Source organism: Centroberyx affinis, unplaced genomic scaffold, assembly GCF_046629955.1.
Source record: "Centroberyx affinis isolate AG114_WGS23_722 - 3 ecotype Tasmania unplaced genomic scaffold, CSIRO-AGI_Caff_v1 ptg002087l_1, whole genome shotgun sequence".
Classification (NCBI taxonomy): Eukaryota; Metazoa; Chordata; class Actinopteri; order Beryciformes; family Berycidae; genus Centroberyx; species Centroberyx affinis.
The window spans coordinates 5526-31834 of record NW_027280413.1 but is presented as its reverse complement, the minus strand read 5'-3'; the positions used below and the strand labels follow the sequence as shown (position 1 = coordinate 31834).

The 26309-nt window shown below is 43.4% G+C and overlaps 1 protein-coding gene across 2 annotated transcripts; it reads right to left on the bottom strand.

The window, feature by feature from the left end:
- Positions 1-396: 396 nt before the first annotated feature.
- Positions 397-18686, bottom strand: LOC139654445 (synaptopodin). 2 transcript variants are annotated; one of them, XM_071531509.1, is made up of 4 exons: positions 18585-18686; positions 13185-14588; positions 5954-8073; positions 397-3617 (listed from the first exon to the last, which is right to left on the bottom strand). In XM_071531509.1, the coding sequence occupies exons 2-4, from the start codon at positions 13351-13353 to the stop codon at positions 2643-2645; spliced, it is 3264 nt and encodes a 1087-aa protein (XP_071387610.1). In that variant the 5' UTR covers positions 13354-14588; positions 18585-18686; the 3' UTR covers positions 397-2642. The 2 variants fall into 2 exon arrangements, with proteins under 2 accessions (XP_071387610.1, XP_071387611.1); XM_071531510.1 differs by lacking the exon at positions 18585-18686 and adding an exon at positions 18430-18546.
- Between the last annotated feature and the right edge of the window lie 7623 nt (positions 18687-26309).

Sequence of the window (26309 nt, the reverse complement as noted above, 5' to 3'; positions counted from 1 at the left end):
AAACCTTTGAAGAGCCTAAAAACATTATGTAGAAGACCAAACTTGGCCCATGGGTGCCATGTTAGGAAGCACTAACAATTACTGCAGTCTCAGGTTTGTTAATATCTTTACCTTAATTGCTGCCGTTCGGCAATAAGGATTAATTAAATATGATTAAATTAAGGTTAGTATGGCTTAAATAGCTCATTCAAGAGCTCAAAATGTCAGGGTCTAAATGTACGTGAATTGTTCTGTAACTCATTAATTACCCTTGACTTACCCACTGCACTTTTCATTTGCATCAAATGAAGAAAAAAAAATCTACTATTAATCAACTATTATAAACATTGTTTTCACTTACTCACAAGATTTTCAGAAAAGAGCTAAAATAATATAACAAATCACAGACACTATAAATAATTTTAATTGGTGTGTCATCACGTTTTTATTTTGCGTTCATTTTCAGACATCACAGAGTTATGAAATGGAACATGAGTTTTGTTGTAATTCAGGCATGCAGTATCAGATCCAAAAGTCCTGGTTGTAATTATAAAAATCATAAATGTTAAAGTTTCTTCTCTGTTTTTGAATGAATGTCAAACTGTGCTCGGCCGGTCCAGAGGTTAACCCGGGCTGAAACCAATCCATGACAGTGATAAGGTTATTCCCGCTGTGCCGAAGGTGCCAAGTCACCATGCAGCAGGTGTTCCTGTCACTCAAAAGACGCACACATGTAAATATTTAGAAATGTGCTGATGCTTTTGGCCTACATGTCAGGGAACGAGGGAATGGCCTCTTGTGTCTGAGGGAGATGGAAATGGTGCAAAATGTTTTTCAGTGACCCAACACTGGGAACAGAAAGCCAGCTGGGGCTTCTGAAGGCAGCTATTTTGCAGCTAATTACCTCCGTCATGCCAACATGATATTATGTTGCATTGTGCAGAGTGACTGGTCTGATTTTTACAGTAGGACCTCTATGTATTGACTTGAGCATGCTTTGGTGTGAATGACACCCTGTCTGAGTGAATCAAGTTTTAAACAATGCCGACTTAGCCATAGAAATGCAATGAACAGAAGTGCAAATCAAGTATAATATGAAAATCAAGACGTTTAAGAGCATGTGCATTAGAGCTACGTACGTATGAAGAAATACATACCGTTCCTTTGATCCTATTCACAAACATTTAGATGAATATTTCACATCTTACAACATTCTGCCAACCTTTTTTTCATGAAGGTTTAACAGTGTTCTTGTTGAACCTTCTCTACCTCCGTGACGTACACATCCGCCTCTAAACCTCATCCAAGCAGGCATTTCAAAATAATGCATTGTTATCCACAATCTATGTTAATCTGCTGCTCGTGAAGGACATTAACAACATAAGAAAAGTACGATTGCTTTTGGCCATATTACACCAAACACTGTTTACAGTATGAACTTCAACAAAACCGAGGCATAGATTAATGTGCAATAGGAATATTATAATCAATTTGCCATTTAGTTTTCACATGTTGACTGCTAACATTTAAGCTGTTCATGAGCAATATTTTAATTTCAGCAAAACAATGCAATAGTTTCTCCTCTGAAACATGGAAACAGTGTTTGATTGAATATGTGCTTTAATGCCCCATCAAATCTCTACATAACTCTTCTCACTCAGCACTCTCTATCTTTTCTACCGTTCTCTCTGTCTGTAAAGCTTACATTCATTTGAGCAAATGCAGTACATAAAATAACACATACTGTTTACATTGTGTTAAATGGATTATTGCACTGTGATAATGCATAAGAAGATTTTCCCCCATTGATTACAAAGGATAATAAACTGTGGTACTTCAACCATGTATGATATTATTAATAGCAAGTACAGCACCTACCACCGTCTTTTGCAGAAAGATTATGGAATGTTGACGTAAATTTATTTTAGCCAGTCTATTGTAAATCCATATTCATTATGAATGCACCGTCTCATTTTATCCTCTACTAATACAGTACTATGCCAACATTCAAGAGAATATCTTGACCAAAGTACAGTCCAATACGCTTTATATTTACACATTTCTAACTCCCTGCATCCCTTATATATGCATTATAACTATTAAGTCTCTTTCCACTTTGACTTGTGTCAGACCAGCAAACATCATGTCAATTCATGATTTCTTAAAATCAAAACCCTATTACCTAAAAACTATATAACTTGAATAGTGACTGTAGAAGTCAGCTTGTTATAAAAAGGGGTAAAAAGTGTAACACTGTTTTGAAGTGAATTCAAAATGTCTTTGGTATTTTGAGTCTTTGCACTTTTTGGTATGTTAGAAGCCTACAAGCCACAGCAATTGCTTTATGTAAAATGCTTGTCCTTGTCAGTCCATACAATGAATATGAGTCATATAAAATACTATCACTACCTTAATGCAACATCAAATGATGTCATTCACAGGATCATTATTCAAAGTTACAGACAGGTAACTTTAGATTTTTTTAATCCCTTAATTCCCTTTAATGTGATCTATAGAAGTGTAAAATATTAGCCTGGTCAAATTCCATCATTATCTCTTTTACTGGTTGATCCCATGCCACAGAAGAGCGTCTAAGTCCATGAAAGCCCAAAACAACTTTCATTTGCCTTCCAATAACTTCTCCAGACGGGCCGATCTCATTCTCACAGGTCAGTGGAGACGCTGCCCCTCTTCACCCGCAGGCTGCCCCCCCAGCCACGGGGACAGGTGTTGTAGCCGTGCAGGCCAGGCGACCTCAGGCCCGAATCCTCCGACTCCACCGAGGCGTCAGAGTCGGTGAGGGAGCGAGTGTTGTAGAGCCTCACCGGGGAGCAGATCCTCTGTGTTGGGGTGGGAGGAGGGCTGGTGAAGACGGGGGACTGGGCCCCCAAAGCCCGCGACTGGAAGGGGCTGATGGATGGTTTGTTACAGTCATAGCCGTGGTGGGAATTGCCCAGCGGTGAGATGGGGAGGCTGTGACTGCTCAGTGCGCCGGGGGAAGGGCTGTTTTTACGTTTGGCTGCATTGATGATGTTCTTTGCCAAGAGGCGATGGTTGGCCTTAGAGTCTAGGTTACTGGCAATGGGGGACATGCAGCGACTCTCCCGGGGCGGGGAAACAGGAGAGCTGGTGGTGGATGTGTACAGAGGTTTAGTGCTGGGGAAGGAGCAACTGGTCTGAGAGACAGTGGGAGACTGGCACCGTAAACCCCAAGGAGGAGAGGTGGCTGTAGATGTTTGGGAGGGTCTGGAAGTGGAAATGGAGGAGATGGTGGGAGGCTGGGTATTCTGGCTGACCATGGGGGATTGGCACCTTGAACCCCAGGGAGGAGACAGAGGAGAGGTGGCTGTAGATGTTTGGGCGGGTCTGGAAATGGAAATAGAGGAGACAGTGGCAGGTTGGGTATTCTGGCTGACCATGGGGGACTGGCACCTTGAACCCCAGGGAGGAGACACAGGAGAAATGACGGAGGGTCTGGAGCTGGAGATGGTGGAGGAGGGCTGGTTGGTCTGCAGGCCGGGGGACCAGGTCCCAGTGGTGGGGCCCTGTGGGCTGCTGAAACGCCTGGTGAGGCTGGGCGTCCTGTTTGGTGTGGAAGTCCCGCTGGGCGTTGCATCAGGGGAAGACTCCTTTTTCGTCTGTTGGCAAAAAGACAGATATTGTGTTTTAAACTCCTGCCAAAAAAAAAACCCATCCACACAATGTAAAAAGTGATTGTAAAACTTTCAAATAAGTAAAATAAGTATAATATACAGTTCTCTTTTTATCTTAGAACTATAAATTATGAGATTTAGACTGACAAAGTGTTTTGTTTTGCATAGACGCACACATAAATATCTATAAGAATATAAATATTGCTATAAAACTTGACAGACCATAACCCTATTCCATAAATCATACCCATTTCAATTACATTCAGTGGCACTGCTTTGCCAAAATAATATTTAGTGTGCAGTCTGAGTCCCAGTGGCATCCAGGTCATCTCTGTTTATTCCCTCCCTTCTATGTGTGTTTCTTCAACAAGCCTGGACACTACACATAGGCCAGGTCTTTAGTGTCTCTCTCAGGTTTCTGCCATCTGGCATTCTGAGGTGACTAACCTTTACGGGGAGATGATGTTACTCTACTGAAGCTACCGGGTAGCATTCCATCTTGAGCATATAGTGGTTAAGAGAAAGTTATCTCTGGTTCTGATAATAATATAAGGACTGTTTTTAGTGTATTTGGCTGAATTGTTAAGAATAGTAATCAGAGAAGATATCTGATCTTAGACTTAGTGTGTATGCTATTGGTTATATCACAAAAGCTCAGGGTCTCCATGGACAGGTCAGACCAGGTCAAAGGTCATTCCATTTGTCTGAAAGTCTGAGCCCCTCGGGCCCTTTAAGAAGGCCAAGGCCACTCTGTTAAAGGGGCAGGTCTTACTATGCACACACATCACTCAAATTCTTATGTAAATGCAAAAATATCTTGCAACGCTAAGCTGAAATAATTATTTCTGAAGTTTAAATGTCACACACTGGTGATTCATAAAATAGATCCTCTTCCTGATGCAAACAACGTGTGTTCAAGTGCCTGCTGTGATTGCAGACTTTCAGAAAGGCAGGATAGTGGGGAAAAAACAAACACAGAATAAGCTTGTGAAATTAAGAAATTAAATTAGCAAAAAGACAGTGGAATCAGGAAATGAAGAAAGGAGAAGGAGGTCACAGCAAAGTGTTAGCATAAAGGCTTTAATCAGAGAAGGAAAGAAACAGTTCAGCACAAAAATTCAATCAAGGAAGACAGGATAAGAAGCAGAAGAGAACAGTGGGTCAAGGTTTATGAAACGAAAAAGCATATGCCCTATAGTCAGAAACAACAGGGATTGATGCCATTGCTTCTAGTTCTACTCTAGGATAGCCTATATACGTTTCATTACATGATGTCCTGTGACAAAAATACTTCATCTGGAATTATTGCTCTGTTAAGTCATGAAAACAATATAGGTCCATGATGCAAAATAGTAGTCTGCAATAGTCTGCAAATGTGAAACATCAAAGAATCCAAGTATTTACGAAGAAAATGTTGGAAAGCAGAGTTCATTACCCTGAAGACATAGAGACATAAAAGGAGTTCTGTCACTGCAACTTTTATGTCAGTGAGCCTGTATTAAATTGCAAATCATAGATCATAAAACAGACGCCAGGCCATCTGCTAAAGTGCTTTGTAAAGCAGCATCACCCTGATGCCCACAGACTTGGGAGAAAAACTGGAAAAAGTGTGAAGCCATTTCTCATCTCTAAGTAATTTACATCTTACTGAAAATGGACGTTTTTGAATGCTTCAATGCGCTTAGCAGCTTTGAGTATGGCGACTCATCTGGCTATCGAGGCACATGTTCATTTTATCTGACAATAATGAATGCTTTTTGGGTGTTTCTATCTTTGTTAATTTTGGAAAATACAGAACTAGGCTCTACAGTCGAAACTATAGTCGAAACGTCCAAAAAATGGTGCCTGCCTAAAAAATAAATAAGATGATCTCAAGTGAGTGCTATTTTTCCTTTTTTCCAATTTGAGTCATTTTGAACTGACCATCGCACCGTAAGAATTCCTATTCGAAAGTTTAGGTTTCAGTTTTGAATTTTGAAGATAAACATTTATATATTCACTCAGCAATTAAAATATATTCAAGATATTCATTTAACACTAAAATTTTCACTTTTTTCACATCCCACACAGGAAGAACCATTCCACTCTATTAAGTACCTACAATGCAAATTATACTACAAAAGAAGATGTAACTGCAGGCACAATTTAAACAGGCACAAGTTAAACTTAATAAAGTGCAGTATATTGTAAATAATAGACCTACTAAAAGCAGTTTCATTTTTGTAACTGTGATCATGTGTGCAATCTCTACAAAAGGCCCATTCTCTCTGCTTATAGAAAAAAAAAGATCTAATAGGCTAATAGCGAGAGGGTCTCCACACCTGCGGTTCAATCCCTGCCCTCTTAGCAGAAAACGTGGGCCTTGGTGCTTGAACCCCCGACCGTGGAGAGGACACACGCTCTGGAGAGACGGCAGACACGGGAGAAGTGATCCTGGGCTGCCCAGAGGCCGGGGCTCCCCTGTAATTTGAAGGATATTCTACTCCTCCTGTGGGGCTGAGAGGGAGCTGGGGAGACATGCACTGGGCAGGCCTGTGGCTGGTTGGGGAACTGAAGTGGGTGAGCGGGTTGTTCGGTAAAGAAGTCTGCCTGGAGTAAGACTGGGACAAGAGCAGCGGCTTGGGACGTGGTGCACCTCTGGGTAAGGAACTGATGGGATCCTTGACCGGGTTAAGGATGAAGAGGGAAGAGCTCAGCTGGTAGGGTCGGTGCCTTGAGAGGTCCATCTCTATCTTGGTGCAGCCATTCTCCATAGGCGGTGGCTCTGGAACCGGCGGTGGGGGCGGGGCTTTTTGACTAGGCTTTCGCTTGATCACTTGTTGGGTCTTTAGGTTCTGTGACAGCTGAGCGGAAATATCTGAGTTTTTAGCAATAGCCTTGACTCTGCCGGGCATGTTTGACGGGTACACCCAAGATGGCGGCAGAGACATAGTGGGAGAGGGAGACCTCATCTGTCCTGCGTTCTGACTCTCCAAGACATATTTCTCCATCCTGGACTGACGCTTAGCGAATAGCTCGGCCCCCTTGCCTGTCGCATTGGTGAGGGTCTGCTCTGGCCTGTGCTCGGCCCTGGCTCGGGTCCTGGAGCTCTTGAGGCACGAGGTCCACTCTGGAGCTTTTGCCTCCTCAGTTCTCTCCTCATCCTTGGCCAGGAAGTTGGAGGCTTCTGCGCCCAGAGCCAGAAGCTCTTCCTCGGACACTGGCTCCGGCACAGATCTGTGTCCGTGTTTCTTCCTATCGTCCACCCCCTGCACCAGAGAGAGCAGCTCGGGGTTAGGAGCTATGATTGGCTTCTCTTTGAATGTGAACATAGACTTCCTATTTGCCCGTCTGGCAGCTCCCTCCTCAAGTATTCCTGTTTTGATTGGTGTTTGATTGGTGGGCTGAGGAGAAAAAGTGGCAGGCCTGGGGGCTGTGGGAGGGCCGTAATTGGGCATAGGTGGGTGGCTGGAAGGAACATACGGAGACACAGGAGAAACAGCAGGGGGGAACTGGGACACCGGAGGGGATGTAGGGGACATGACCGGAGACATCGGAGGTGGACTGGAGTAGGACTGCGGCGGCTGGTTGGTGAAGGCCGGTAGAGGAGGTGTGGGATACGATGGGGGCGGGGGTGGAGGTGAGAACGCCACAGGATGGGGGAAAGCTGGGAGAGGAGGAGTGGAGTAAGAAGGAGCAGGGGGGATGTCCATGACCGGGCTGACAGCCTCCGGAGACTGCACTGTCGGTGGAGAGAAAAACGGCCTGGCGGTTCTGTTGGTGATGCCGGTTGCCTGCTTGGACGTGGACACAGAGACTTTCTCGGGGCCAGAGGCGCTATGGCAGCCATTAAGAAGCTTTCCTGGAGGAACTGGCTCTCTGTACGCCCCATTTATCCCTCCTCCTCCTCCTCCCTCAGCTTGCTCCAACCCAGCTGGAAAGGCATTATCACTTCCAGGGGGAATCTCATCCTTGACTTTATCCTCGAGCTCCCCAAGGACTTCATCTCTTGCCTCCTTCTCCTTCTCCTCTTTCTCCTTGACGGGGAGGAAATGTCTCTCTTGGATGACGCTGTTCTCTATCTCCTCTACCTCGTGGAAATGCTCACCTGGTTCCTCCATGATATCACCTACTCTGTGTGCTCTCCCACTGGGTGACGAGAGTGGCTTGGCAGCACTGTTCTTACAGTTCAGTTCTCTATCCTTTTCCTCACTGCTTCTCTCTGCCCATGTTAGTTTATTAGAAGAGGGGCCGGCTTTCACATTCTCCGCTCTGTCCTCCCCTGACCCCTCTCCGCAGCTTTCTAGTGTAAAGGCGTTGACTCTCTGCTTGCGTCGGTTGAAGAGCTGGACGCCTCTGGAGTTGGAGTTAGATGGGATGGTGAGCTGAGCGGCAATGATCTGACTCCTGACACGAGCCTCCTTCAGCTCCTTCTCTGACAAACTGGCACTCCTGGTCAGATCTAGAGTGAAACACAGAGAGAAAAAGGGGACATCCTGGTCAGTGAGAGAAACAACAAATCAGTTTTTTTCACCACAGCTTGGGTCAGCTGCAAACAAGAGATTTTCTATAGCAGAGATGTTTAATTGATTATCACTCAATGGATCCTGGCTTTGGGTGACTTAGCAGTGTGCTATATCTACTATTTAAACAAAGACGGCTCCCTCAACATCTCCTAATAAAAGCTCGCCAAACAGTGCTTGTAAATGTACAAACAAGGACAAATTCTTAACAAGTCTGGGACGGAATATGGTGTTTAAAAACCCACATAATCGTTTCTGCACCATATGGTTCTGATTGTTCCTTGCTGTACTTTTGAGTCCAACCAATGTACCCGAGAAAAAAAATACAGCTTTTTAGACACTTTACTCAGCGGACCGGAGCTGACGACAAAGACGCAGCTAGACTACACTGAAAACAGCTTTCAAATAAAGATTTTAATAAGAAAGACATGAAAAGCTTCTCGACTGCAGTTGAGTAAATATGAAAGTCTGGGTCCGTGTCTGCTGCAGTGCCTTAAAAAAATACTTCTTTCGGTCATGTAATACATTGACTTTGCAGTTTTGCTGATTGCTTGAAAATATGTGCTAAAACAACACATTTATTTTGAAAATTACTGTAGTTTATTGTCTGGGCTTAAGAGCTCCATTCCAGGCAGCAGAGCTATTTCCTCTGCCATCTGCAGTCGTCCCTCCCTGAGCATTCCTCAACGGCTGAGAAAATTCCCTGCCTGAGCTTCCAACATGCCTTTGGTTTCTTTCTGTAGTTAATTTGTCCAATGCTGCAGCTCAACCCCTTAATACACCATTTTCACAATCCACAGCTTCCAAAAGGGGCTGCTTTTGTTGACTTCTCTCTATAAACTTACTATAGAATCAAGTGTTCCCATCCTAAATATAGAGCCTATATCATGATTCAACCAAAGTTCACAATGTGAAATTCGAAACTGCATCTGATTAATGACTTGAGGTTAGTTATCGTGCCTTAGATTCTTTGACGGACATTTCAGTTTGGTGGAGAACAACCGGTTGAGATGACTGTTACATCTGATAGGTTAGATTCATGTAAATCTCTGACTAGTGGACGATATCTGACATCCCTCAAATGCATTTAAGTGAGAGTTGGCATAGCCGTGAGTCTTTCTTCAAAGTGATGGATCTAGACAGGTATATTATTTGATGTAATTATGTGCCAATCAAAAATAATTATGCGTAAATCAATCGCCTGTGAAGCTGTCCTATGGAGCTCATTCTGAATGCATATTTTCCTGGCAGAGGGGCTAGCATGATCATTGCTCCAGCCAAAAAGGAATAATGTGCATCTGTCTTTCATTTTACAGGCACAGTCTACCCTTACAGTAATTGAATTAACTCATTGAAGGGTAGTTTCTTTTAGTTTAATCCACCTTTAGTTCAATAGGTTTTGTTTATTTTCTCATCTTTAACTGATTGGTTTATGTGTAAAGAGACACCAGAGGACATGTTCATGTTATAAACATTCACATTACAGAAAAGAATTAGACTACATGCTGGTGATATAGGTGCCATGTCTGCAAGGAAATACATCAATGTCAGAATCCACCATGCTAAATCAATCAACCTGTCACTGTAACACTCGAGCATGAGAGAGAGAGAGGTACTTATGTCAGTCACATAACTACATAACATACTTATGACAACAACATTACAAGAAAAAAAGAAATAGCCATCAAAACAATCCTTTAAACAAGCAATACACTTACCACTATTGGCAAGAGTATAAATCACTTAGTTTTATAGACTGCTTTAGAGAAATGAACCAACATTTCACACAGGTCCATGCATTCAAGTGCCTGCTATCAAGGTTGTCAGTGGGTGGCACTACCTCCAGAGGCCCAATAAAGACTTTTATTAGCTATTTTGACTTTATAATTCACACGACCACAACACATCGCGGCAGTGAGCTGAAGAGCAGCCTTGGAATAAGACTTATGAAATGTCATCAGCGAACTTTGTTTACTGTAACCTCTACCTCTGGTGGATGCCAAATTGCTGATCAAGTAACATGCTGGTGCAAATCCCATCAGTGATTAATATCATGACTGAAATAGTGAGTGACTTTCTGAAAACAAGTTTTATAAATTCAATTATAGCTTACACTTAATGAAATGACTGGGCTTATGTTTATCATTTCAAGGAGACAATTAAAAAAACAGAGTAAACTGGACTATTATACTTAGTGATCTGAAAGTAACCACAGGTATGTCATCACGGTATGCCTAGTGGTAAATACAGTGGTGGCTAAACTATGCAGTCGTTGATCATCACAAGACAAACGACCACCAATAAACGAAGATCTGTTAGTCTAGATTTCCAAAAAAGCATTAGACTAATTCATGATTTCCCCCCCTTAAAAGACCATATCTGCAGGTAACTTAGATCAGCTGGATAGCCTACTTCCAACTTTGATGTACAGCCTAATATCAATTTACATCATACACATTTTTGTCAGCCTAAAAAAGTAGATAAACTCAGTTTAGGTGGGTTTACCATCCACTATATCTCTGCCGTAGACTATACCGACAGAATATCACGCTATACAGAATAGGTTACAGTACGGTGAATCACGGATCACATGGTGAGGAGTTGATCACTCAGCAGCAGCGCTAACGAGCTCAAAAGATGCGCGTGTCGGTCACAACTTTTAAAGTTATCAGGAAAACATAATAATGTATTTTATTGACAGTAGCATATGACTTACTTAAAAAAAGCAATACTTGGCTAGACGGCTAGACAGTAACAATTATTTCATCACAAATAGAAAGGAAAGTATAGGCATGCGCAAGTTGAAAACGCGGTTTTAATTCTATATAAAAAAAAATCCTAGTTTGTTAATTACTCTTGCCTATTTAGTCTATTTCCTTACCGTTTTGTTTTTTTTATTCAGAGCTCCGCTGTTTTGTCGCACTTCCACAAGCTTTTCCAATTTAACTGCGTCTGGTACCTTCACACCCCCTTTCTGCCCTTTCTGTGGCTAGAGAGAGGATCGGGTTTCTTTTTCTTAGCAAACGCTGCTCCGCAGTCCAGCCTGCTCAGCAGCACGGGGGGCTGGAGGGGGGAGTCCGGGCTGGAGGCTGACTGACAGCACAGACTCAAACTTTTATGTCAGTTTTAGTCACTTTTTTTTTTAATCTGACACCCTGTGCGCCGCCCATACAAACTGAGGCATACTTCCGTGAAAAGAGATCATCCCTTTTGTTGAGAAAGTATCGATGTTTTCAGTAGTTGCACAGACTGCACTTTGTTTTGACAGCGCTGGAGAGGTGTACAATCGATGGCAAATATTGACCGCCTTATCTCTGTCTCACGTCCTGTGATTGCAGGGAAGTATCTGACCCCTGCTGCGGGTTTTTAAGGGGAAAGGGAACACAAGGATACTCCAAACTATGTGTACACGTTATGGATTAGACCGCTGAGACTCCAGAGCCCCAGCACCTGACCTCTGCTGATACTGCTTCTGCCCTGCCGGTCTGTCTGGATATCACTCTGTGTGTGTGTGTGTGTGTGTGTGTCTGTGTTTTGTAGTAGGCCAACTGATGCTGCCCTCCCCAAGCGTTTGCCCTCTCTGAACCCCTGGGCCCTGAGCTCTAACCTGCAAGGGGAGGATAGGAATTTCCTGTCCTGCAGCAGAGCCAAGACTTAGCCCTTGGCAATGATGCAAGTGCCTCCACAACACACAACCCCCCCCCCCCCTCCAAACACAAACAACTATCTCTACCTCGTCCCTCTGCCCTCTGTCCCCTGCCTCCGTCCCTTCACCCCTCTGTGAGACGAGAGGAGAGCAGACGGGAAAACTCCCTCAAAAGTGGGGGGGTTTAAGTCAGGGGGGCCAGCCATGCATTTGTGTATCAAAGGTCAGATTACCCTGTCGGATGTTATCTTTCTCCGGGCGATGGCAGTGGGGTGAGCGGAATGACGGCACCGGCCCCCAGTGGGTGATGTGTGAAGCGGTATGGAAAGACAGGGATTAACGGAGGTCCTGGGGTCTTACCAGGCTGAATGTGGCCTAACTGGCCAGTGAGTCCCATGGGGGAAATAATATACCGGCCCAGAGGTGGAAACCAAGCTCTTCTCATACTGTTACCTCTGTGCATTCTCAAAATGTCTTTTCAAAGATGTACTGTGGCCTATTAACAGCGCCTTTGTATTGTATTTATTATGTGTTCTATCTCTATCGTACACACATAGAAATGGTCACTTTGCGATTTCACTATGATTTGTGTTCAGTTTTAGAAAAGTGATTAGTGGGCACTGACTGGGTGGGAGGAGAGCTGGCACTATAGAGGCCATAGATCTATATCAGTGCCTTGACTGACTAACAATTATTTTATGGCCCTGAGCTTTATGCTATGCTTCCTCACAGCACAATGTCTTGTTACTTTCCTTGATTACTCTCTCTGTCCTGAGAGTATTTTTCACAGCCCGGAGGTAATTATCTTGCCAGTTGAGTATTGTTTCAGTGTTTTTCCACATTACGATTTAATGACTTTACAATGTTTGGTGTTACAGAGTGTGAACTCCTCTTTTTCATACTTATTTAGGAGTCGACAGCTGTGAAAGTAAAAAGAAGGGTCTGAAGAGGTTATTATGGATTCTTTCCGAACAGCGTTTTTCCCACAAGTTAGTCCATTATTGTCAGTGGCTATGTTGCATATTAAGATTGCCCTTTAATGGTGATGCATGATTGCATTTCCATTGCTGTTAGAGCAGCCTGCATTTTTACAGCATGGAAACAGATGTTTCACAGAGCGTTTCACTGTCTGGAGTTGCACTGACAAGGCAGGGCTGCCTGTTTTCTCTATTTGCTGTCTTCTCCTTTCTCCCCATTTCCAAGTAATATTTTTTCTGGCGTGATGATATACTAGTTCAAGCCCTGTTGAAGCACTAAGGCAGTGCTACAAATAGCCTACTGGAAGTGTATCTACAACTATGTCATCGTGTTATACAGTACATATTTTTCCTGTTGCTTGGACTCCTCAAATAAAGACACAAACAGCCATGATAAAGAAATGCCAGATAAACAAACAACACTTACTTGTTTTCCGGCCCATCTGTCCGCCCTTGAATTCTCTCTTCTCCCATGATGCATTGCACTCTGTGCTGGGGGCATGCATGTCCTGCGTTGCCTGGAGAGGTTTTCTCACCCCTCCTGGACTCCAGCTCACCCCTCTCCTGATAGACATATGTCCCTTCTCCATCTCCATTACCACCCCAAGTACAGTGCTTCTGCTGTGGAAGAAACAAAGTCTTCAGTGGGGGAGATGTGGAGCTTTCGTTCCAGTCAGCTCAATCCTCTTTCCTGATCAGATGTCTGTCCACTTGGAAGGTCACAGTCCAGGACTGTACAGGGAGATTTCAGTCCTTACTGGCAGGCAGTGAATAAGTTTGGAGGTACAAGAAAACACACAAGTGGGACAAGGAAAGGAGTAGCTTAGCTTTCCAGGTTACTGCTTCCGGTCATGGCTCCCCTTTCAGCAGTAATCCCACCAAATGTTGTCCTGCAGTCGGCTGGAAGTTGACGGGAGAAGTGCACTCTTACTTTGGTCTTCTCACAGTATTATTCACAATCTAACAAGACCTCCCAGGAGGGGCAGCTCCAAAGCACCCTGGATGAGTTCCCATGGACAATTGCCACGAAAATTTCACAATTGGGATGTGCTCCGTTGCAAATCCGGCAAAGGGGGCTGAGAAACCCTCCAGTTCTCTCTATCTTCGTGTGTTTCTTGCTCTCCTTTTCTCTCCCACCCAGACGTTGCTCTTCCTCCTGTTCTATTTCAGTCACCAAAACATGCCTTTTGTCTGCATCACAATCTCTTGCCCACAGATTATTTTTCTTTCGGAGAAAAGGATCTGCTCTTTATCTTGTAAGACCATAACTCTGCAATGACGTGAAGGGGAGCCGTGTATATGGTAGCTTCCTGCCGTTATGTGGATGTGAGGAATAACATTTCAGTCTGAAAAGGTCATTCCAAAGACTGGTTTGTGTTCAGAGCTCCAAACCCTTCAATTAGATTTGCTTGATTAGGGTTTCCTGTGTTATTTCTTATACATTATAGCCAGAAACAGCTTCTGTGGACACAATAACCAATTTCTTTCCTTTTGACATTTAATCATGAGAAGGAAAGTTCCTATTTGTTAGATGTAAGTTCTGATTAGATGTTGAAATATATCATCATACTATCGTGAACTAAGTCATTCCTCAGTCAGCAGCTCCTCCATTCAAATTCCAAGTTTGTTTGTTTTGGTTCTTTTAGAGTGGATTTGATGTCTGTGTGTTCTGACAAGTAAGTTGTTCAGCCAGTCTATGAGACAGCTATTTCAGCTTGGTGGACTCAGCTTGGGCTTTATGCAATAGGACTGATTAGGGGAAACTGGTGCTATGAAAGGTTACTGTACTGAATCTAATCCCACTAGGTGTCCATGTTCTGTCCACAGCCACCTGCAAAACAAGATAAACATCCAGCTTTTAATTCAGCTATGTGAAAATCATACAAAAGCAATAAAATTACATTTTCCAAAATTACATTGTCATTGCCACAGAATGTGGCATCTACCAAGACACAAAGCTCCATGCCACATCTACCCATAACTTTGGCAATCCACTGCAACACGACTCTTACTCTATTTTCCATCATCGCCCATTTGGTAATGGCATAATAACTTTAAACCCACTGCTTTGTACATGATTAAAGGTATTATCCATGACAAGTTCTCAAGAAAGCAATCCAAAAGAACTGACTTGGGTTGACAGAAAGTCTGAAACTTTTACAATTTGGAAATGGGAGCCTGCTTTTCAGACTGTGGTCTGAAAAACTTTTGTTAATATACTTTGCTGTCCTCATCCAATGTTTTAATGAGCATTGGTTTACTTCCAAATATCATAAATCTCAACCTATGTCCATATTGGTCACAGTTTCAGGCCCACGCTCTGTCTTCAAAGCTGAAGATCAGCCTTCCCACTTTGAACTGCAGTCGGGCTAAAGGGTGGAGAAGGAAATGAGGAGACGCCTTCATAAAAGTCTGAACGTGATAAACCCAATGTTCTTTTCAGAGGGGGAAGGAAGGTCACAATTCATTAAGTCTTGGATGTCGGAAATCTCTATTAAACCTGCCAAAAATTAGCTTTATCTCTGCCTCAAGGTCTGGTGATGTGATACAGCACACTGAGGAGCTGACAAAGTGGATGCGGATTAAAGATTTCCATGCTGTATAAAGTTGTAAGGAGACAAATACGGAGAGATCTGAAACTCCTAAAGCTTTCAGTGACATGTACTGTATCCATCGCATCCCCCTGTCTTATCCCATAAAGCATTTCATTAGAACGGCAGTGTCATGTTCCCCCTCCAAAGCCATTAAGACCCATTGGCGCGGTTTGTAATGATAAACCAGTGTTTGGGCGTCCTTGTCCTTGATCAGACTTGTCTCTCCTTGAAGCTGATCAGGGTTGTATTTGTTGTGCTAGTGACTCACCACTATCACACTCAGGAGAGGGAGGGCTCTGCTGAGAACTAGGAAAACCACACGTAACCATTATTTTTAAATGCTTCTTCACAGATTCCTCAGAGGCATAGCAACCATAACCACATTCATTTTTTCTCAAGGTGCACTGGCACCATAAACTTGTTTTTGCGTCTCTTGAGGGCTTTGTACTTTGTTGTGACAATCTATAGTACTAAGTACTGTTCGCTTCCCCCCTACAACCCCGAATACAAGACAATCAGCCCAAACAAAACATTGCCCAACCCCTCCAAAAAAAAAAAAAAAAAAAAAAAATCCTCCACACTTTAGGTTACTGGTGTGATCGTGTCATGCGAGATGAAGGCCAGCATTGTTTAGACACTCTGACAACAGCTCTTTGATTCCCCCAGATGTGTGAAAAAAAAAAAAAGCCACGTTGAAATCAATCTGGATCTCATTCGGAAATTGACAATGTGTTTTTAGATTAAGTTTAGTTTTTACTGTGTACCTCACTCTGCTGGTGCAGTGGTTTCATAATATTTTGTTTTTTCATGTTGAACAGATTTCATCATTCTTCCAAGAGCTCTTGTTTACCGTATTGAAAGAGAGTGGGGGGGAACACATGTTGAGGGCATGTCCAAACACCGCTGTACCAAAATGATTAAAATTTGGTCCCATTGATGTCTTTGATCTAGTCTGCAAATATTTAGTAACTGCCAGACAAAGAACAGATGTAGGACATTCAAAACTGACACCGGCAGAGATGCAGACCCGACTCTGGCTTACAACAAAACACTGACATATGGACTCTTGAAATCTCCATCTGCCAAAATCTTTTTTTTCTTATTCGCCCCAGCTTGTTACTATCCTGCTTGGGTGTTGTATTTCTTCTGATCTATCTTCTCATATCTACTCGACTCCTTTGACTCCTTGACTGATCCCATCTTCTTGTCATACCTGAGATCTGATGTCATCTATCCACCTTTTCCCCCTTCTACCCTCCAATTACCGTGAGGTTCAAAAGGTATTTTACTGTACCCACCTGTGCCGCTCCCACCCCCACACACAGCTTTCCTGTGCCACCCATTGACCTCTGTGATTACAGCCAAGGATATCATTTACAGTCTGCCCTCTAGGCCACTTCAGTGTGTAATCACAGAGTTCCTGTACATCCTCAACCTATGATGGATTCACAGCCAGACAGCAAATCTATCCCTGCACTCTCTGCATTGTATCTACTGTAATGACAATGTACAAAACAAGTGTATTTTGGCTGTGTTTATCATCCACACGTCCTGTAATCACTCATATGTCCCTGATGGCTGTTATCCCCCACATTTATCATACATCTGTGTCAATCAGCATCTTGTACAAGGCATGTCAGCCCCCTAATAACTCATAAATCCTGTGCATGTTCACTTCAGTTATGGCATATCTACATCATCGTTTGCTCTGGGCGCACATGTGGGGAGGAATGTGAGATGTGTGGATGTCAGGTGAGTGTGCATTCCACTCTGGACTTAAAAGTGTATCAGTTACCTGGCTTATAATGAGGCGTCTGGTCGCGACATTGACTGGCAAGTCTTTATGACAGCAGCCCCTCGGGGCAGAGCCACTATGTGTCTGTAATCTCCAGCCTTTGCCTGGATCCTTTACAGTTTGGCATGCGAAAATCATTCAGCTGTAAATGCTAAAGGCTTTAGCAGGGCCCTTCTCTCTCGGTCTCTCACCCAGACAAAGAGCCATTCAAGGGCCCTCGCGGCACTACGAAATAATTTTGGGTAGTGCTCCAAAATTGGCATTCCTGGTTCATAATTCTTTAGAAGGCTGTGATAGTCAACATGCCTTGGCTTGTGCTGGGTGATGACTGACATCCAAAACACTGCAAGTCACCGCCGACTCCACTGACGCTCACAAATGTCTGTCTGTCTCTCTGTCTGTCTGTCTCTCTCTCTCTCTCTCTCTCTCTCTCTCTCTCTGGTTTTCGAAGAATCCTGCAGAGGCTATCATAAATCATGCAGAGGAAAAGCTTGTAATGGATTGTCTATTCCATGTGCAGCTCATCCTACTCTCAGAGTTACAGGTGGAGAACTTCAAGGGGGGGGAGAAATACCTTCAGTAGGTGCGGATGAGCCAGTGCCAAGAGGGAGGAACCTTCTAAAACAATCAAAGTTATAGCCTCAAAACTGTTATACATCAAAGGAAGAATGTACAAGTGCTTTTAAAAATGTTTAAAACATGCGTGAGCAATATCAATACTGCAAATCAGGAATTATTTATAGAATGCTCTTGGCTCTCAGCAGAGTTATTTTCTTCACATAAATTATTTTGACTGAATAGTATTCTACAATTTCAAAGCATCTTCTGTTACACCAAAACTAATAGGGTATCATTGGCTAATATATATGGCAACATATGGCTGAACAAAACCTACTGTTGCCCCCCTGTAAAGCAGTTAATGGGCCTCACCTGTTGTGTTAACAGGAAGCAATTACTTATATATGTAAGTTAATACAGTCTCCAGCCAGGTCTTTAATTGGATACACCCTCTAATGTTACACTGTGTTGTTCAAGTCCATAACCTGGCTCCACACCCGGCTCCACACAGTCAGGACAATAGGCTAACTGGGATATCAGTGACCACAGTGCTAATGTAGCTCTCAACCCCCCTCTGCAAGTCTGCAGCCTCCACTGGGGGAAAAACAGCGGCCACAGATGTTTGTCATCTACTCAGACAAAGAGTTTCTCTTTCAAAGTTTCCCTCCTCTTCTGTTGCAGCCCATTGCATTCCCTGCTCCCTCCAAACAAAGATAACGCCTTACCCCATAGAAAAAAGATAAAGATAATTGCCTGCAGGTGAATTCACCCTCAAGTCTGCAGCAAAGCCAAGAGAGCGACAATCGCAGTTTCACAGCGACAGATAAAAGTCCATTATTCCATCCCGTTTAGTGTGTGTTGACTTAGTCATGCTGCTCACCTGTGCTCCGGTGGGTCTGGCTGTGTGAGGCGGCGAGTGTGTACTGCCCCTTTTCAGTTCCTCAGGCTCTGCACACACCTCCCCCTTTTACCTCTTCCTGAGTGTGACTCTCTCTCTCTCTCTCTCTCTCTCTCTCTCTCTCTCTCTCTCTCCCTCTCTCTCTCTCTCTCTCCCTCAATTGAACCAGACGGAGGATGGGGGAGTGGGGGGGGGGGCTAGCTGCAGCACTTGGAACACAGAAGGCTCTTTGTCTGGGATCTTTTCATATGGTTTCCTTCAAGCTTGCATACTGAACACATTATGCCATAATATATTTTCATATTCAACACAGGGATGTTGGTGGACCTATGGGCCCCTCTCTGTTTCCCCCCCTTTTCCCCTTCTTGACCCATTTTCCCGCCATGCACGCCAGCCAGAGAGATCCAAATAAAGAGTGAAATATACGCGAGGAAAATGTACACTAAGTCTCGACTGAGCCCGCAGAATTTGTTTATGCTCTCCCTGATTGTTTTGAATGATAAAACTCAAGCACAGAAAAGTATTTCCACTTGAGACTTAGGACAAGGAACATAAAACACAGGACATAAAGAGTCTGCAGAGCTTTTTTGCAGCCGTGGGGTTGGATGGGACAGTAACTCATGGATTATATACATGTGAAATGTATAACCATGCATGTAAGATGTATAAGACTTTTGGCCCCTCTGCTGGGATGTTAACCCTAAGCTTGTGATCCTCACTAATATCACTCCATATCTCCAAACATTGATTTATTAAGAAGACCCCATAGGTGCCATAAAAAAGTCAGCAACATCTGGTTCACTGGATAGTATCTAAGAGTTAGAAATTATTAGATCTTTAGATTTATAGATTTCAAGTCTTTCGTAGAGATAAGTATGGATACTGTATCATCTCACTCATAATCTATGATCTTAGTCACCCTGCAGCTATAGGATAAGCTAACTTTACTTAGCGGTGCATTTCTTCTGCTTGTGGTACACCGCTGTTTTCAAACAGGGATTCTGTAAGTCACACAAAGTTTAACCAGAGGCCAACCACTCCTTCCCAATTCCCTTTAGAACATGAAAATTTGGACATTTTACCATAATATAATATAATATAATTTCAGCATATTTTGTCAAATCCTCAACAAACTTATTCTGAAGTTGTTGGTGGTGTGTGTGGTGTTATGTTTGTCCAAACTATTCAGCACCCTTCCTCACCTGATGGATGGACCTGCCAAGCTGTCCAGAACAATCCATCACCTAGAAGCTACTTTAAGTAGCCTCTCGCCCCTGCCTCTCCTCCTCCCCCAACACCCCTTTCCTACTCTGACTCTCCCTCTCTCTATTCTTCTCTCACTTTCTTCCACAATCCTCCTCTGTTTCCTCACACTCTCGCACCTCTGTCTGCCCTGATCCATTTTCTTTTACCTCCATTTTCCATTTCTTTTCTTCGTAGTTCCACTTTACTCGTTCCTCTCCTCCCCTTCGGTCTCTCTCTCTCACCCCCACCACCTCCCACCCTCCCACCACCACCGCTCCTCTGTGCTCTCTCCTTTGACCCAACCTCTCCTGACATGTTTATATGTGTAAGACCCCATGCAGCTGGGAGAGCAGCCATTAGCCGCTGTCTCTATCTTTCTCTTTTCTCCCTCTCCCTCTCTCTCTCCAGTGGCCTGCTCCGCTCTGCTGGCGTGACTCTCCGAAGGGCAGCTGTGTGTGTGGGAGACTGAGGAGCCGAGGGGAAATGTTAGGCGCACATTCCTTCAGGAGAGGGGCTTTTGCTGCAGAGAGCGGCGTGGAATTTCCTAAGTGATCTGGTTTGTATTGCCTCTCAAGTCAGATCCATCTACGCTGCACTGGGAGAAGTTATTAGAGAGTTTGCTATGGCTGAAGCCCTGAACTGATTAGAATCATACACAGCCGCTCTCCGCTCCCTAGCTCGCCATACCACCACCAGCACATCCCTCTGTGTGTAATGGGATACAGCCATGGGGCTGTTCAAAGGCACAGCTTTAGTATAAACAGAGAGGGAGGGAGGGAGAGAGAGAGATTATTCATGATGCCTTGCGGATGTTTTGGTGGGTAGATGTTCCTCACTGATTTTGAGGAGCAATTCAGTTAAATTCATGTCTAATGGTGTGCTTGACAGTATAACTCCAGACCGAATGGCTTGATTCTTGATCTTGATCCAGTCTTCAGGGATACGGCATGGCTATATGACTAATGCTATTAAGACTCACTCATGTTTCAGAGCTGCCTCTGTTTAGTTTCAGTCCACCAGTCCTCTGTATTTTTCATAATCTGCCTCAGAGGGTGTTGCGGTCTGAAGCGGAGATGGCTAACGCATGAATCAGGGTGTGTCCACGTATGGTCAGATGATGTAAGTTCACATTTAAAATAGATGTATCTATCTAACAGATCAAATAGACAAATACCTTTGCACTGGAATTGGTACTGGTATCACAAACTAGTGCCAATAGACAACACTGATGTTCCATTTTGAATGCTACCAAACTTGGATGCCAACATGGCGTCTGGTAATATTTTAAATCTCACACAGAGTTTTCCAAATCCAATTTACACTCCATGGCACAAGTCCCACTACGACATAGTTTTGTGGTCTAAATTGCTTTCACAGACTGGGCAGGGCATGGGACCTCCATGTGGACTCTCTGCAGTGCTCTTTTTTTAAATTGTGTGTTTACATGTGTGTGTGTTCATGTATGTGTGTGTGTGCCAGACTCAAATCCGCAGGACCACAAGCATATGGCAGGAGCCACAGTCCACTAATACACAGACAGGCTTGCAGGGGTTATTCTCGACTGAGCTCCAAACCACAATCAGCTGGCTGGGTCTGTCTATGTGTCTGGGTAACGTCGAAAAACAACATACAGAGCCAACATTACAATATTACACATATAAAAAAACACCTATTTAGCAACATTGCCCTCTTCTTAATACGTTGTTGGCAACAATGCGACTCAGACATGAAGCAGGCGTAAAGAATTGCGAATAAATCTCGCAGATCTTGCCCTGGACACAATCACTGTTCCCTTCACTGCCAGCTGCTCTCTACAGCTTTTTAATGTGAAAGATTGTTGGTGTTTTCCAGTTTATAATCACCCTCATCAGTGCTCACATAGGCCCGACGGCCAAAACAAACAAACGCCGGATGTTACAAAAAAGATGAATAAAGAAATTTGGTCATTAGTCTCAGTTTATTAGTAGAAGAACAAAAAGTCCTTTTTGAATCCTTGCTTCCATATAGGGGCAATTTACTCACAAATAATATCATACATCTCCCTTTTATTAAATACTGAATGAATATCTGCTGAATGAAATTGATGCAAGCGCCATCAGAGGTGGCTGTACTTGTCAAGTCAGTGGGTGGGGTGTGAATGCTACTGTGCAACAAGAGGTACAGGTCTTTCACATGGACTCTAGGTTGCTCTCTGTACAGGACATTACTTACTTCAATGGAATGTCATGCAGCACTTTTCACTCCTTATTCGCTCCATCGCTGTGTTAAGTGTTAAAGAATTAAGGGAAATGGGTGGGAGCTTAAGTACTTCAAAAAAGCCCACACACACACACCCACACACACATCTTACTACTTTACTGTAGCCAGACTTTAACTTTTCTATGCTACATTTTTTTTATCATTTAAATCTGGTTTAAGCCTCAAAATAATTAAAACAGGCCTATTTGTAAGGGAATTATATCGTTTTTCCATCAAACCAGCACATAAAATGTGGATCAATTGATGTGACATTCCCCTCTGATTCTGTTTGGTTCGGCCCATTTCCATCTAAATGCCTTTCTGCTTAGTAGCTGGGCCTCTCTGCAGATGGATAAGAACAAGGCCGGAATTATTCTCCCAACAAGAGGCTCTCTCTTTGTTTAGACCAACGCTCTCCAGAATGTAATCAAAATTTACCGGGAGGCAAAAACAAAATGCCAAACACTGATCTGGGTCGCTGCCACACAAGCTAAGGACTTAATCTGTGTCACACAGTGCTAGGTCTCAACAAAATATTTATTCTTCGCCCCTCCTGCAAATGACATTAGTGCATGAGCCCAAAATATCTGCCGCAATCACTGTGGATGTGTGATGCGGTGACATTCCAGGAAATCAGAGGCCCCAATATGTGTGTGTGTATGTGTGTGTGTGTGTGTGTGTGTGTGTGTGTGCGAGCGTGTGTGTGTGTGTGTGTGTGTCTGTATGATAAATGCACTTCCGCTCATTCATCTCCCATAACCTAAGCGATCATGCTCACTTTTAAAACTTCACATTGACTAAGCATCATATCCTACACACACCCCCCCCCCCCCCCCCCCCCACCCAATCAATAGTAAGCAGTGATGTCATCAGAAGTGACAGCATCCCAGTGTTCACAGAAGCCCCAGATCTCACGGCCCAAGCACGTCTGGAAAAACTAGACGCCAGAGAGAGGGGAGAGCGAAGGTCAGAGCAATGAAAGAATCAAACAAGCCTCATGTCTCTTCTGCTCCTGAATTCCTTAAAAACCTATCTGAGCCTCCTAAACTGAACAACATCAGTGTGGATGATCAGCGTATGAGTGAAGTCATGGTAACAACAGAGTAGAGAGGCCAAAACGTAAATATTGTTGTCTGTATGTCCCTCTCTCTCAGTAACTCACTCAGCTTCACAGGATGTGCACCGGAAGCCCGTACTGAAAGCGTTGCTGAGGCAACGGCTGCTGCAGCTTCTCAGCCAATGAGAAGCCAGAAGCCTACTGATTATAACTGGCAACTTGGTGGTTGAAGGAACACTAGTGTCAAACATTATTAACTTTATGTTAACCATGAACTGAATATAGAACCAGTGCACAGCAGTTCATATTGATTCTCTCATTAACCACAGCTATTGTAAGTTCGGGCTTGGCAGCTGCTTGACGCAATTAGCTGACCTTTGACCTTCAACCAACAGCATGTCATTGAGACAACTGTATAGGGAAAGAATAAGATATTGCATTTAAAGTCCTGTAGTACTGAAGTCACTTGTTGACCACCAGTTGCTAATCCAGCCTAAGTCTAGTGATGTTGCATGTTAACCTCCAGCATTATTGTTATTGTTATTATTATTATTATTATTATTATTATTATTATTATTATTAATAATAATAATCCTGTTAGTTGTACATTCAGCTACAAACCTGTATCAGCATAAACCTATAGGAGTTCTCATTCCTGCTACTGTATAATTGAGTAAATACTAATCTATTATGTGAGTTTATTATGTGAGCTTATTTAAGTGTTGATCAATAAAGCAGTTGTACTCTGATTAGACAGTAGGGAGGATAGACTGATACTAACCTATATAGGCCATAATTCAATCATAAGAGTAGAAATATAGAGTTATAACCAGTTTTTACCTACTTCTTATTCACATCCAAATGAAATCATTTTAACAGAACTGCTGTTACAATCTATCATTCTGTAATGAAGAGTCCAGTGTGAATGCACAGTTCATACCTTTTCCACAAGTAATCTTCGTCGGTCCAGACTATAGTGACTTGTGACAGTATTCATCTTCATCAGAAGTCCCACAGGGTGTATTTGTGCAGCTACAGTACCTAGTATCCCCCTCTGCTTCCATTGTGTCTGGAAGCAATTAAATTCATACCTTCATACCTCCTGCCATCTGGGCTCTGGGCTTCTCACATTTTTACTCTCCGAATTAAGAGACCAGGTTGAATCTTTTTCCATTCTGTGGCTCAAGTCATTTTTTATTCTCAGGACATTGGGGGCTTTGTTGGATATTTTTTTTCCATTCTCTCTCTCTACCTTTCTCAGCAAAAACTATCCACTGGAGGGGGCTTCGATCGCTCGCCTGGGAATAAATTAACAAGTTAATGTACAAATGACTCAGCTGCAAAAACAATCATGTCAAACAAGATGTTTAAATGGTTAATTGTGAGCAACAGCACACAATGATTTCATTCATAATGCAAAATCAGATCACTGAGCTTATTCGGATCTTATTACGAGAGAAATATGATCAAAGAGCGAAAACTCAAAGGCAAAAGCTCAGTGTCATTTCAGTTGCCAGGTAATGCCTGAAGGTTTGCCAGACCAGCCTGGCTGTAATAGGTGTTCCTGCCGTTCACATTTAAGTCGAGTCTCCGCAGTATGCTCTGCTCATCACTGTCACTCCTCCGGTTTAATGGTCTTTCACTGGGCCGCAGTGGATCCCATTACTCTGAGCTGAATGGAGACACTGGCAAAGACATGATTTTTCCATTAAGGAGAAAGTGCTACAAGAGGCTCGGCAGGCCCGCGGAGGCCGACGGAGCGGTCACTGTGAAGGGGCTTCAGCAGAGGGTGGACATGGTTATTTATCCTCTCTGGCCAGGCTCAGGAGAGCGCTGGAGATAACCAGGACTGAAGAGGACCCCTCTGAGCTGGCCTCCAGCCGCCTGACAGATGGGACTAGCAGCAGTGGAGATAGGCTCTCCTGCTTTCTGGAAAAGTCATAAGCAGACTCAGGCTATGATGATGATGAGCACTTACCTGCTTCTCCCTCTCGCCATATTCCCACGTCCTTTATAAACATTGATGCATAAAAGGTTTGAATGGGTTTCTTCTATTTAGCTCCAGCCCACAGGAAGGTATAGATTGCATGGGAATTGACAAGAAAAGATGCAAGAACTCATTTAGGCATTAAGGTGCCGTAATAAGGTTCAATGTAATGCTTTTAGTGCATGAAAACTGGCAAGTTCTCAACATCCCATAGCCTGTTATTACAGTTGAACGTATTGGGGATGAACATCCTATGTTTTTTGATCATCTCAAAAGTCCCATGGAATTTGCCCACAAGCAGTGGGAGCTTAGTAAATCTTGTCATTTATGGCTGTCAGCTATTGGTCTGTTGCACCACATTGACTTATTCAATAGTGGGTTTTGCCAGTAAGAGCGATTCAAAAATCCCCTCCTCTAACCCCACAAAATTCTTAGGAAAGAATTTCCCATGTAAAAGTTACAAGCGACTTGATTACAGTTGTACGTAAGGGAAAGTAGTGACACATTCATGAGAGGTCACACGCAAAGTTCATCTGTATGAACATCTGAAATGCACACACACACACACACACACACACACACACACACAGACACACACATACACACACACACACACTCACAGAGAAGGTTGAGAGAGAGAGAGAGAGAGAGAGAGAGAGAGGGAGAGGGAGAGAGAGACTCCCAGGTTTTATGAGTTCTTAATAGTGGATACCATTAAGGAAGAGGTGGGTAACCACATTGGGCGAGCCCATTGTCAACAAGTGTTAGCCATCACTTTGGGGTTTTGAATGTGTGCAGGTATGTGTGTTTCTGCAGTTTCTGCTGAGGCATTTCCTGTCTTTCAGAGGGAGAGGGGGACTGAGGGAGTGGATGGAGGTGGAAGGAGTGCAGAAGGGTTTAATGGTCCCACGTTACTCAATTTTCAGGATTTTGTTTTACACTATGGCACAGGATAAGAATATGTTCTTCATGATGTCTTGCAAATAAATGTAGTTTGGTTAAAAGGGTATGAACTTGGGCATGTATTTAATGAATTTGAAGACTGATAGGCAGAACGATGGACCCTGATTAATCAACAACAGCAGCTCCTCTAATTCAAATGAGGTAAACTTGTTTTTATGCAGTAACTTTAAATGTAACCACTCAAACAAAACTAAATTTCAACAATTTCTACATCAAA